The 14,291-nt window shown below is 42.4% G+C and overlaps 1 protein-coding gene across 1 annotated transcript in view; it reads left to right on the top strand.

Moving 5' to 3' along the window:
• The window catches only part of PRPF6 (pre-mRNA processing factor 6), a 71,327-nt gene that overhangs the window by 24,035 nt on the left and 33,001 nt on the right, over positions 1–14,291 (top strand). Inside the window, exons 7-8 of the mRNA XM_007524436.3 lie at positions 10,950–11,044; positions 13,586–13,742. Of these exons, the coding sequence (XP_007524498.1) occupies positions 10,950–11,044; positions 13,586–13,742 (252 nt within the window). The remainder of the gene's footprint in view (positions 1–10,949; positions 11,045–13,585; positions 13,743–14,291) is intronic.

A 14,291-nucleotide genomic window follows, 5' to 3' on the forward strand; every position in this document is an offset into this window, starting at 1 on the left:
AGAAAGACACCTGCAGACCTGCTTCACCGCCTGTGAAGCGAACCCCCTACAGGTGGGGAACTGGGGGCTGGAACCGGGATCCTTACGCAGGTCCTTGCGCTTTGCGCCACAAGCGCTTAACCCGCTGCGCTACCGCCTGACTCCCATGAGATGATTTTGATAGGTAAGACAGAAACAGAGAAAGAGAAGGGGCTTGGTGGTGGCTCGCCTGGTTGACCACACATGTTATAGTGTGCAAGGACCCAGATTCAAGTTCCTCGTCCCCACTTGCAGGAGGAAAGCTTCACAAGTGGTGGAGTAGTACTACAGATGTCTCTCTGTCTCTCACCTTCTCTGTTACCCCTTCCCTCTCAATTTATGGCTCTCTCTATCCTATAAATAAAGATAATACCAAAAAATTAAAAATAAAAAAATAGAGGAGAGATTCCCTCATCACTTATTCACTACTTAGGGGCTACCCTCTCCTCCCTGCACAGGGCTAGGCTGGAGACTTAAGCCCAGGTCCTCATGAATAGTTCCATCAGTGAGCTGGCTCCTTGAGTTCCCTCCGTCCCTCCCTCCCTTCCTTCCTTCCTTCCTTCCTTCCTTCCTTCCTTCCTTCCTTCCTTCCTCCCTTCCTTCCTTCTTTCCTTCCCTCCTTCCTTCCTTCCTTTAATATTTATTTATTTCCTTTCGTTGCCCTTGTTTTATTGTTGTAGTTATTATTGTTATTGATGTTGTTGTTGTTGGATAGGACAGAGAGAAATGGAGAGAGGAGGGGAAGACAGAGGGGGAGACCTGCTTCACCGCCTGTGAAGCGACTACCATGCAGGTGGGGGCCAGGGGCTTGAACCGGGATCCTTATGCCGGTCCTTGTGCTTTGCGCCACCTGCGCTTAACCTGCTGCGCTACTGCCCTACTCCTTTCTTTATAGAGTCCCTCCCCAGACTTTTCTACAAAGACTGAACCACTTTACTTTCCCATACACATTGTAAAAGGGTCCCCTTCATCATATTCTTGCCAGCACTCCATTCTTTCATTTTCAGTATAGAAGGTGTATGACATTCTTCTTGCTTTGCATTACTCTGATGAAAAAGTGACATTGAACACTTTCTCATATGCCTTTTTTTTTTTTTTTCAGAATATATTATTTATTAATGAGAAAGATAGGAGGAGAGAAAGAACCAGACATCACTCTGGTACATGTGCTGCTGGGGATTGAACTCAGGACTTCCTGGTTGAGAGACCAATGCTTTATCTACTGTGCCACCTCCCAGACCACCTTTTTTTTTTTTTTTTTTTTTGCCTCCAGGGTTATCGCTGGGGCTTGGTGCCTGCACTATGAATCCACTGCTCCTGTAGGCCATTTTCCCCATTTTGTTGCCCTTGTTGTTATTTTTATTGTTGTTATTGCTGTTGTTGCCAGATAGGACAGAGAGAAATCAAGACAGGAGGGTAGAATAATGGGGGAGAGAAAGACACCTGCAGACCTGCTTCACCGCTTGTGAAGTGACCCCTCTGTAGGTGGGGAGCTGGGGGCTGGAACTGGGATCCTTATGCTGCTCCTTGCACTTCGTGCCATGTGTGCTTAACCCGCTGTGCTACCGCCCGACTCCCGAAGTCACCATTTTTAATAGCTGGGTAGTATTCCATTGTGTATATATACCACAACTTGCTCAGCCACTCATCTGTTGTTGGACACCTGAGTTGCTTCCAGGTTTTGACTATTATAAAATGTACTGCTATGAACATAGGTATACACAAATCTTTTTGAATGGGTGTTTTGGGTTCCTTAGGATATATCCCCAGGAGAGGAATCGCAGGGTCATAGGGTAGGTCCATTTCTAGCCTTCTGAGAGTTCTACAGACTGCTCTCCATAGAGGCTGGAACAGTTTACATTCCCATCAGCAGTGCAGGAGGGTTCCTTTGTCCCCACAACCTCTCCAGCATTTGTTGCTGCTAATTTTTCTCATATCTGACATTCTTACAGGAGTGAAGTGGTATCTCATTGTTGTCTTTATTTGCATTTCTCTGACAGTCAAAGACTTGGAACATTTTTTCATGTGTTTCTCAGCCTTTTGGATCTCTTCTATGGTGAATATTCTGTCCATGTCCTCTCCCCTTTTTTGGATGAGGTCATTTGTTTTCTTGTTCAGTTTGGCAAGCTCTTTATATATTATGGTTATTAAAACTCTTGTCTGATATATGGCATGTAAACATCTCCCATTCTGTGAGGGATCTCTTTGTTTGGGCATTGGTTTCTTTTGCTGTGCAGAGGCTCTTTAATTTGATGTAGTCCCATAGGTTTATACTTGCTTTAGTCTTCTTTGTAAGTGGGTTCATTTCATTGAAGATGTTTTTAAAATTTATGCAGAAGAGTTCTGCCAATATTTTCCTCTAAGTATCTGGTAGTTTCTGGTCTAAAATCCAAGTCCTTGATCCACTTGGAATTTACTTTTATGTTTGGTGAAATGTAGTGGTTCAGTTTCATTCTTCTGCGTGTTTCAACCCATTGTTTCCAACACCATTTGTTGAAGAGACTCTGCTTTCCCCATTGAATAGTCTGGGCACCTTTGTCAAAGATTAGATGTCCATAGGTGTGGGGGCTTACTTCTGGGCTTTCAGTTCTATTCCACTGGTCAGTGTGTCTATTCATGTTCCAGTACCAAGCAGTTTTGATGACAGTGGCCCTATAATACAATTTGAGATCTGGGAGTGTGATGCCTCCAGTTCTCTTCAAGATTGTTTTGGCAATTCTAGGGCTTTTCTGGTTCCAGATAAACATTTGTAACATTTGTTCTATTTTCTTAAAAAATGTGGTTGGTGGAGTCGGGCAGTAGTGCAGCAGGTTAAGCGCACATGGTGCAAAGCATAGGATCCTGGTTCAAGCTCCCGGCTCCCCACCTGCAGGAGGTCTCTTTGCAAGCGGTGAAGGAGGTCTGCAGGTCTTTCTCTCCTCCTCTCTGTCTTCCTGTCCTCTTTCCATTTCTCTCTGACCTATTTAACAACAACAACAGCTGTGGCAACAATAACAACTACAACAAGCACAACAACAAGGACAACAAAATGGGAAAAATAGTCTCTAGGAGCAGTGGATTCATAGTGCAGGCAACGAGCCCCAGCAATAACCCTGGAGGCAAAAAAAAAAAAAATGTGGTTGGGATCTTGATGGGGATAGCATTAAATTTGTATATGGTTCTGGGTAGTATATTCATTTTAATGATGTTAATTCTTCCAACCCATGAATATGGAATATCTTTTTACTTCTTTGTATCTTTTCCTATTTTCTTGAGTAGTGACTCATAATTTTCAGTATACAAGTCTTTCACTTCTTTGGTTAGGTTTACTCCTAGATATTTTATTGTTTTTGTTGGTATAGTAAGAGGAATTGATTTCTGGATTTTATCTTCTTTTTTTTTTTTTATTTAAACACTACTAGTCTTTTTTTTAAATATATATTTATTTTTATTTATTTATTCCCTTTTGTTGCCCTTGTTGTTTTATTGTTGTAGTTATTATTGTCATTGTTGTTGGATAGGACAGAGAGAAATGGAGAGGGGAGGGGAAGACAGAGAGAGGGAGAGAAAGATAGACACCTGCAGACCTGTTTCACTGCTTGTGAAGCGACACCCCTGCAGGTGGGGAGCCAGGGCTTGAACCAGGATCCTTATGCGGGTCCTTGTGCTTAGCGCCACCTGCGCTTAACCCGCTGCGCTACAGCCCGACTCCCATTTTATCTTCTTTTAACTTAGTGTTTGCATAGAGTAATGCCACTGACTTTTGTATGTTAATTTTGTAGCCTGACACTTTACTGTATTACCTGATGATTTCCAAAAGCTTCTTGCTGGATTCCTTAGGTTTTTCATGTATACTATCATGTCATCTGCAGATAGGGAGAGTTTGACTTCTTCTCTTCCAATCTGTATCCCTTTAATTCCTTGCTCCTGCCTGATTGCTATGGCAAGAACTTCCAACACTATGTTGAATAGTAATGGTGATAGTGGGCAGCCCTGTCTATGTCTAGTACCTGATCTGAGGGGAAATGCTTCCAGTTTTTCATCATTGAGTATGAAGTTGGCTGTAGTTTTGCTATATATAGATTCTACTCTCTTGAGGATTTTTCCATCTATTCCCATTTTTTGTAGTGTTTTGATCATAGAGGGATATTGGATATTGTTAAAGGCTTTCTGTGCATCTATTAATATGACCATGTGGTTTTTGGTCTTGCTTTTATTGATGTGGTGGATCATGTTGATTAGTTGACATATATTAAACCAACCTTGCATCCCTGCATGCACTTGGTCATGATGAACAATCTTTTTAATATACTGCTATATTTGGTTGGCTAGAATTTCGTTCAGTATTTTTGCATTTATGTTCATCAGAGATATTGGTGTTTAGTTTTCTTTTTTGGTTGTGTCCCTGTCTGCTTTTGGTATCGGAGTGATATTGGCTTCATAGAAGCTGGAAGGTAATATTCCTGTGTCTTCACTCTTCTGGAAGACTTTTTTAATTTTTTAATTTCTTTATTGGGGAATTAATGTTTTACATTCAACAGTAAATTACATTCAACAGTTTGTGCATGCATAACATTTCCCAGTTTTCCATATAACAATACAACCCCCACTAGGTCCTCTGTTATCCTCCTTGGACCTGTATTCTCCCCACCCACACACCCCAGGGTCTTTAGTTTGTTGCGGTACACCAATTCCAGTTCAGGGTCTACTTGTGTTTTCTCTTCTGATATTGTTTTTCAACTTCTGCCAGAGAGTGATACCATCCCATTTTCATACTTCTGTTTCTGACATATTTCACTTAACATGATTTTTTCAGCTTCCATCCAAGATCGGCTGAAAACGGTGAAGTCACCATTTTTTATAGCTGAGTAGTATTCCATTGTGTATATATACCACAACTTGCTCAGCCACTCATCTGTTGCTGGACACCTGGGTTGCTTCCAGGTTTTGGCTATTACAAATTGTGCTGCCAAGAACATATGTGTACATTGATCTTTTTGGATGGGTGTGTTGGGTGCCTTAGGATATATCCGCAGGAGAAAAATTGCAGGATCATAGGGTAGGTCCATTTCTAGCCTTCTGGGAGTTCTCCAGACTGTTCTTCTGGAAGACTTTTAAAAGTAGAGGTATTAACTCTTCCTTGAAGGTTTTTTAGATTCATTTGTAAAACCATCTGGTCCAGGACTTTTAGTCTTGGGAAGGTCTTTGATAACTGTTCCAATTTTGTTAGCTATAATGGGTCTGTTCATATTATCTAGTTCTTCTTTATTTAATTTTGGAAGTTTGTAGGTATCTAGGAAATCGTCCATTTCTTTCAGGTTCTCTAGCTTGGTGGCATTTAGTTGTTCATAGAAGTCTTGCATGATATGTTGAATTTCTGCATTGTCTGTTGTGATATCTCCTCTTTTATTTACAATCTGATTTATTTGGGTCTTCTCCGTTTTTTGTTTTGTGAGTCTGTCTACAGCTTTGTCGATTTTGTTCACTCTTTCGAAGAACCCACATTTACTTTCGTTGATCTTTTGTATGGTTTTCTTATTTACAATTTATTTCTGCCCTAACTTTAGTTATTTCTGTCCTTCTGGTTGCTTTAGGGTTTTATTGCTGGGCTCGGTGTCTGCACCATGAATCTACCGCTCCTGGAGGCCATTTTTTCCCACTTTTGTTGCCCTTGTTGTTGTAGCCTCGTTGTGGTTATTATTATTGTCATCGTTGATGTTGTTCGTTATTGGATAGGACAGAGAGAAGTGGAGAGAGGAGGGGGAAGACAGAGAGGGGGAGAGAAAGACACCTGCAGACCTGCTTCACCACCTGTGAAGCAACTCCCCTGCAGGTGGGGAGCCAGGGGCTTGAACTGGGATCCTTACACCAGTCCCTGTGCTTTGCACCACATGCGCTTAACCCACTGCGCTACCGCCTGAACCCCCCCTTTTTCTATGTCTTTAAGGTGTGCAATCAGGTTGTTTATTTGAGCTTTTTCTTGTTTTCCTAATGTGTGCTTATTTGGATATGAAATTCTTTCTCAGCACTGCCTTAGCTTAGTGTCCCAAATATTTTGATAGCTTGTTTCTTTATTATCATTGAACTCTCAAAACATTTTGCTTTCTTCCTTTATTTCCTCTTTGACCCAGTAGTTTTTTTTTTTAATTTTTTTCTTTATTTTCTTTTTCTTTATTTTATTTATTTATTCCCTTTTGTTGCCCTTGTTGTTTTATTGTTGTAGTTATTATTGTTGCTGTCGTTGTTGGATAAGACAGAGAGAAATGGAGAGAGGAGGGGAAGACAGAGAGGAGGAGAGAAAGATAGACACCTGCAGACCTGCTTCACTGCCTGTGAAGGGACTCCCCTGTAGGTGGGGAGCCGGGGTTCGAACCGGGATCCTTATGCCCGTCCTTGTGCTTTGCGCCACCTGCGCTTAACCCGCTGCGCTACAGCCTGACTCCCGACCCAGTAGTTTTTAAGTAATGTACTGTTGAGCCTCCACATTTTGGGACTATTACTAATCTTTTGTTTATTGTTAAGTGTTAGTTTAATTCCACTGTGATCTGAGAAGATGCTTGGGATGATTTCAGTGCTCTTGAATTTGGTGATGCTGTCTTTGTGGCCCCTGTTTTTGCATTTCTGATGACAGTTCTTTCAAACTCTTTACTCACTCCTGCTACTATTTCCTTAACTAGTGTTTGGATGTTGACCTCACTATTTTGTGGTTCAACCTTTGGTGGGCTTTTAGCTGGACTCTTGTCCTGGTTCATTTCTCCAATATTTCTTCTTGTTGGTTTAACCATTCTATATAGTATGTTATGAGGTCCCTCTCTCAGTATTTTTCAAATTACTGATCACTCTTGCCTGGATTGACTTGTGTCTAAGTGAGGTACTTAAAGAGTTCACAGTTGTGGGAATTAACTGTTGTTTCAATATTATTTCAATTCTTGAGTTGGAGTACAGTGGCTGTTAAAGCCTCTTTTGTTCCTTTTCTTCCCTGTGGGATATGGGATCCTCAGGGCTTTTTAAACTATAAGTAGGCTTCTTAGCTTAATCACTCACTCTGGACTAAGAGATCAAGCAGGGTGGGGGAGAGCAGCACAGTGGTTATGCAAAGAGACTCCCATACCCCAAGAATCCAAAGCTCTGGGCGGCTCAGTTCAGCCTCTCTGACAAGCTGGGCAGCACTACTGGGTCCTGAGAGTTTCTTTTTTAAAATTTTATTTGTTTATTTATTTATTTATTGTCACTTTTGTTGCCCTTGTTTTTTATTGTTGTAGTTATTATTGTTGTTGTTATTGATATTGTCGTTGTTAGGACACAGAGAAATGGAGAGAGGAGGGGAAGATACAGGGGGGGAGAGAAAGATAGAAACCTTCAGACCTGTTTCACCACCTGTAAAGCAACTTCCCTGTAGGTGGGGAGCCAGGGCTTGAACTAGGATCCTTAGGCTGGTCCTTGCGCTTTCTGCCATGTGCGCAACCTTCTGCGCTACTGCCCAACTGCCCTCCTGAGAGTTTCTAAACAAGTCCTGTTTAAAGTCTGTAGGTTTGGAGACAATTATTCAGCATATTCTCATCAGGAGAACAATGTGGGAAGGTTCCCACTATACAGCCCTACTGCTAGACCACCAGGGTGTAGATCTACTGAGTTTCCTGGTCAGTTCTCTGCCTCCCAATGTCGATGTCAGCACAGGGCTTCCCCCCTCTGCTGCTCCAGCCTCTGAGGGCAATTGCAAATGGAGACCTACAGTAGCATTTGGTGAATCTTAGGTGAGTCCTCTCCTCCCTTCAGCAGCCTTTTTAGTGGTAAAACAGACACCTCTATGGGCAAACTGCCAGATACGGGCTTTAGCCCCAGGAATCTCCTTACGCTCCTCTCTGTCCACGATCCACATGTGTTTGCATTCACTGGTGACTTGGTGGGTTCCCAAAGTAGTCCCAGTCTTGTCTTGTTGCAGTCTCAGGTGATCTTCCACCCTTTAGGTGGGTATAAGTGCTTGAACCCAGGTCTTTGTGCAGGGTAATGTGTGCACTCAACCAGGCACACCACCACCCAGCCTGTGAAGCTCGTGCTTTCATTTTGTGCCCTAGTAAGTTGTTGTCTTCGAGTTGTGTACACCATCAATACTTCAGAAAACCTGGGTGAGGTGAAGACCCTTTTTTTTCTTTAAGCAGTGCTAGGAATCAAACTTGAGATCTCATGGAAGTGCCTACTAACATCACATGCGTATCAGAAATCATGAAGAAAGACTTTCATATTTGGTTACATATAAATTAAAAATGTTGGCATGATAAGGATGTCAAAATATCTCACTAGGCCCTTGAGCCCAGTTCAAGCCTGGCCCTCACTGCACTGGGGGAAGCTTCAATGCTATGTTGTCTTTCCCTTGTTGTGGGGTAAGCGTCAGAACACCCAAGGCCAGTTCAGTCAAATTTGATAGTCTTTATTAAGCCGGCTGGTTGACTACAATCAGTAGCTAAAAGTGCTGTTCAGAGTGCACTCCCAAGTTCAGTGTAGCACAACCGTTTATAGGGGTAAGTACAGAAAATAAACTAGGTTACAGAACCCAAATATGCAGTGGTTAAGGCGGTCTGTTACTGCATTCAGAACAACCCATATGGAAACAATCAACAATCAATAATTTCAGGACATTAAGATCTACTTCTTGTTGGCAAGTAAAGCTGTTCCACAAGTTCGGGTTCAGGTCAAGATGAAGTCAGTTAGGCTAAAGAAGTGGAGACCCTGTCACACCCTTTCCTTCTCTCCTCCTCCTCTTTTAAAAAAAATATATTTAGGTGGTCCAGGAGGTGGTGCAGTAGATAAAGCACTGTATGCTCAGGCATGAGGTCCTGAGTTCAGTACTCGGCAGCACATGTACCAGAGTGATAATCTGGTTCTTTCTCCTCCTATCTTTCTCATTAATAAATTAAATAATTAAAAAAATTATTTAGTTCAAGATTTTATTTATTTATTCATAAGAAAGAATCAGACATTGCTTTGGCTTATGTGCTGCCAGACTGAATTTAGGACCTCCTGCTTGGGAGCCTAATGCTTTAGCCACTTTGCCACCTCCCAGACCACTCTCCCTTTTTCCTTTTGTCTCTCTCTTTCCATTTGAAAAAGTCAACAAAAAAGCTTTTGTGTGATAGAAAGCACTGTGAAATCAAAAGACCAGCAAGTTGGGAAGAGATCATGAGTGTGAAAACCAGTGTCATAGTAGTGGTAGAATTTTCCATTTGTGCTGGAGAAATTTCTTAGGGAAAATAATTTAGGTGGTGGCACACTTGGTTAAGCACACAGAGTACTAAGCACAAGAACCCGTAGGAAGATCCAGGTTTGAGCCCCAGGCTCCCCACCTGCAGCGAGTACACTTCACAAGCTGCGCTGATTTTCTCTCTTCTTCTTTCTCTCCCCCTCCTTCTCTCAATTTCTCTATGTCTTATCCAATGAAAAAAATGGCCACCAGGAACAGTGGATTCAAAGTGTCTGCACCTAGCCTCAGCAATAACCCTGGAGGCAAAGGAAAACAAATTCAAGACAGGTTAAAGTTTGGCCCTCAGTCACACTGGGGAAGTGCTCAGTTACACTGGGGAAGTGCTGTGATGTCTTCTTCCCCCCACTCTCCCCCATCTGGAAAAGTTATATCCTGATAATGACAAAAAAAAAAAAATTCACTTGTACTTATGTGAATGGGAATTTAGTATTATGAACTGTTGTTCAGCTATTATTGTTTGATACAGGGGACAACTTAAATTTTAATTTATCTTTAACTGTTTTTCTTGAAAATCTTTATGGTGAGCAAATATTTTACAATGAAAACCAGTAGCTCCCAGATTTTAGAAATTGTACTTTTTGTGGTCTGGGATGTGGTGCAGTAGATAAAGCATTGGACTCTCAAGCATGAGGTCCTTAATTCAGTCCTTGGCAGCACATGTACCAGAGTAATAAGTTCTCTCTCTCTCCTCCTATCTTTCTCATTAATAATAAAATATTTTAAAAAAGAAAGAAAGGGATAGGGTTAGATAGCATAATGGTTATACAAAAAGACTCATGCCTAAGGCTGTCTCCAAAGTCTCAGGTTCAATCCCTCACACCACCATAAGCCAGAGGTGAACTGTGCTCTGGTTAAAAAAAAAAAAGAAGGAAAAAATAAAGAGAGAAATCACACATTTTTATGTTACTAGAGGTGTATTTACTTTCTGCCTTGCAAATAGAGTCATATTGTTTATAGGCGTCATAATGTAACCTTTGATAGAACTTGTGTTTTTCTTTTTTCTCTCTTTTTTTAAAATTACAGATCATGTTTTGATGAATCCTTTATGTGTTTATCTTTGTGCATTTAAGTACATGTTTTTGTTGTCTCTTAACACAAATTGTCTCTTAAACACATGGCATTTCAAACTAGGTCCTGTGGGACCAGCAGGGCAACTTGTGCACTTAGCTGCACCACTGCCAGGTCCCTAGGTTTGGTTTTTTATTTGTTTGTTTGTTTATTCAATTTTCTAATAATCTTGTCTTCTCTCAACAAAGAAAGTTTCATTTCTTTCTTCCTCATCTATATACCTTTTTGTCCGACACTAGGACCCTTTGCTCTTTTTTTTTTCCTTAACATATTTTTGTTTCTCATTTCTTCTTTTACTGTTTATCATAGTACTTTTAATATATAACTAGAAAGGAGCTGTTATATAAAAATAGTTAGTTGGAATAATCTTTGACTTCATCATTTCTGGGTCTCACTCATTCTTAGCGAGACATATTGTCATGTAAGCTGTTTCCTGGGATTTGTATGTTGTCATTTTTTAAATGTAAATCTTTGCCCACGTGAATGAAATTTCTTTATAAGCTATGGTTTGAGTCAGTGTTATTTTCCTGTTTTAATTTTTACATGTATAGGTAGTCAGGATTGTAAGAACTTTGCTTGGGTCTTCTGACCCTATCCAGCTGACTGAGCTTGTATTGTCTTGTAGGTGTCTGACTCGGTGAGTGGACAGACTGTTGTGGACCCCAAAGGATATCTGACAGATTTAAATTCCATGATTCCGACACACGGTGGGGACATTAAGTAAGTGTTCTATAGAACCGGTGGGTTGGGATAGGACTTAGGTTGTCCAGAGTCTTTTGAATTTTATTTGAAAAGCATATGTAGTCAAAATAGAATCTAGATATCTTAAGAAATATGTAGTTACTTGGCTTTTAACAATGATGAATTCACCTTCACCTCACCTTGGATGGAGCTTGAAGGAATCATCTTAGGTGAGATAAAGCAGAAAGAGAAGGATGAATATAGGATGATCTCACTCATGGACAGAAGTTGAGAAATAAGAACAGAAAGGGAAACACAAAGCAAAAGGTGGACTGGGTTTGTTGTATTGCACCAAAGGAAAGGAATCTGGATGTGTGTGTGTGTATGTGGGGGTGGGGGGGGTTTCAGGTCTTAGTGTATGATGGTGGAGGGTGGCAAAGGCTGGGGTGAGAGTGCTTTACAGAAAAGTGAGAAATTTTACACATGTACCAACAACTGTATACTGTAAGCCATTAACTTCCCTAATACAAAAAAGGAGAAGAAAGAAAGAAAGGTAGATGGATGTACAGTCTGGTTGAGTGCACACTTTACCATGCACAGGGACCTGGGTTTGAGCCCCTCCTCCCTACCGTCGGGGAGGTGGTGGTGGAGAAGATAGGGAGGCAGAGAGAAAGAGAGGCAGTTGCAGACCACTCAAAGCTAGGTCCTCGTGCATGGTAATGTGTGCAGTCAACTAGATGTGCCACTGCCTGGCTGCAGCTACATCCATCTACCTATCCTCCCCCCCCCCCCGACACACACACACCCCGTTTCTCTCTGTCCTATCAAATAAAATAGAAAGGAAAAAAGAAAAGAAATGATAAGGAAAAATAGCCACCAGAAGCAGTGTATTTGTAGTGCAGGCACTGAGCCCCAGCAATAACCCTGGTGACAGTTAAAAAAAAAAATAAAAAGAAGAAAGAAAGAAGGGGGCCAGGCGGTAGCACAGTGGATTAAGCACACACACTACAAAGTACAAGGACCTGCCTAAGGTACCCAGTTAGAGTCTGCGGCTCCCCACCTGCAGGGGCTCACTTTACAGGCGGTGAAGCAGGTCTGCAGGTGTCTGTCTCTCCTCCTCTCTGTCTCTCCTTCTCTCCCGATTTCTCGCTGTCATATCCAACAACAACAATATCAGTGGCAACAATAACAACATAAGGGCAAAAAAATGGGAAAAAATGGCCTCTAGGAGCAGTGGATTTGTAGTGCAGGCAGTGAGCCCCAGCAATAACCCTGGAGGCAAAAAGAAAGAATGAAAAAAAAAGGAGGTCAGGCGGTAGCGCAGCAGGTTAAGCGCACATGGTTCAAAGTGCACAGACTGGTGTAGGATCCCAGTTCGAGCCACTGGCTCCCCACCTGCAGGGAGGTCACTTCACAAGTAGTGAAGCAGGTCTTCCAGGTGTCTTTCTCAACTCCTCTCTGTCTTCCCCTCCTCTCTTGATTTCTCTCTGTCCTGTTCAACAAGAACAACATCAATAATAACAAAGGCAACAAAATGGAAAACATGGCCTCCAGGAGCAGTGGATTCTTGCTGCAGGCACCGAGCCCCAGTGATAACCCTGGAGGCAAAGAAATATGTAATGGAGCTTTTCTTTTTTCTTTTTTCTTTATTTTTTTATTATCTTTATTTATTTATTGGATAGAGACAGCCAGAAATTGAGAAGGAAGTGGTGGATAGAGAGGAAGAGAGACAGAGACACATGGAGCACTGCTTCAGCACTCATGAAGCTTTCCCCCTGCAGGTGGGGACCGAGGACTCTAACCTGGGTCCTTGCACATTGGAACATGTGCTCAACTAGGTGTACCACCACCATCCCCTTTTTAATGTAATTCAAATTCTTTATGGACATTGAATGTGTTGACACAAATAATATTCCAAATTTGTACACTTGCTGAGTGAAAGCGCTTGCCAGCCAGGGAGGTACAGCTGTAGTGGTGCACCTGTCTAGCATGCCTGAGGCCCCAGGTTCAGTCCCAAGTACAACAATATACCAAAGCTGAACAGCGCTCTGGTGAGTTTGTGTGTTTCTCCCTCATGAAAATAAGTTGTTTTTTAAAAATAAAGCAAGTAGGGAGTCGGGCGGTAGCGCAGCAGGTTAAGCGCACGTGGTACAAAGCACAAGGACCCCAGTTTGAGCCCCCGGCTCCCCACCTGCAGGGGAGTCGCTTCACAGGCGGTGAAGCAGGTCTGCAGGTGTCTATGTTTCTCTCCCCCTCTCTGTCTTCCCCTTCTCTCTCCATTTCTCTCTGTCCTATCCAACAACGACGACATCAATAACAACAACAGTAAAACAAGGGCAACAAAAGGGAATAAATAAAATAAAATAAAGCAAGTAAACATGTAGCACCTATTGCCTGAGATCCTGCTTAGAGTATGCTTGTGGGTGGCTCAGCAAACCTGGAACCACCGTTGTCTTGTCTCTATCAGTTGGGATACCACAGTTGCCAATGTGCAGTTAGTTGTTGACAGTGGTGCCTTCTCCCCAGGGCTGGTCTGTACATTTTGGTGTCCTGACCTGGCATGCTTTCATACCCTTGCAGTGATATCAAGAAGGCGCGGCTGCTGCTCAAGTCTGTTAGGGAGACAAACCCTCACCACCCACCAGCCTGGATCGCATCTGCTCGCCTAGAAGAAGTCACTGGGAAGCTGCAGGTTGCTCGGAACCTCATCATGAAGGGGACAGAGATGTGTCCCAAGGTGAGGCAGATGCAGGGTATTCTCCTGGAAGACTAGGCCCCCCCCTCAGTGTCTTTTGTACTTTGCAGGCCATCTGTAGAAGGAGAACAGCTTGCCTGCCTTGCGCTGACAGAACAACAGATTGTGGGACAGGCAAGAGCAAGAGGTGGGGTGGGCTACTTATTTTCACCTGAAATTAATCCCTCATTAGTTTAATGGCAGGATAACCTTAACTAGAAAGCTAAATTGATGTGCTCTTTCTTTTTTGTTTTTTGTTTTCCTTTTTAAAAATTATATTTATTTACTTTCCCTTTTGTTGTCCTTGTTGCTTTTATTGTTGTTGTTATTGATGTCGTCGTTGTTGGATAGGACAGAGAGAAATGGAGAGAGGAGGGCAAGACAAAGGGAGGGAGAAAGAGACTCCTGCAGACCTGCTTCACCGCCTGTGAAGCGACTCCCCTGCAGGTGGGGAGCCGGGGGCTCGAACCGGGATCCTTACGCCGGTCCTTGTACTTTGCACCATGTGCGCTTAACTGCTGCGCTACCACCCGACTCCTTGTTTTTTGTTTT

Source organism: Erinaceus europaeus, chromosome 14, assembly GCF_950295315.1.
Source record: "Erinaceus europaeus chromosome 14, mEriEur2.1, whole genome shotgun sequence".
In the NCBI taxonomy this organism is placed as follows: Eukaryota; Metazoa; Chordata; class Mammalia; order Eulipotyphla; family Erinaceidae; genus Erinaceus; species Erinaceus europaeus.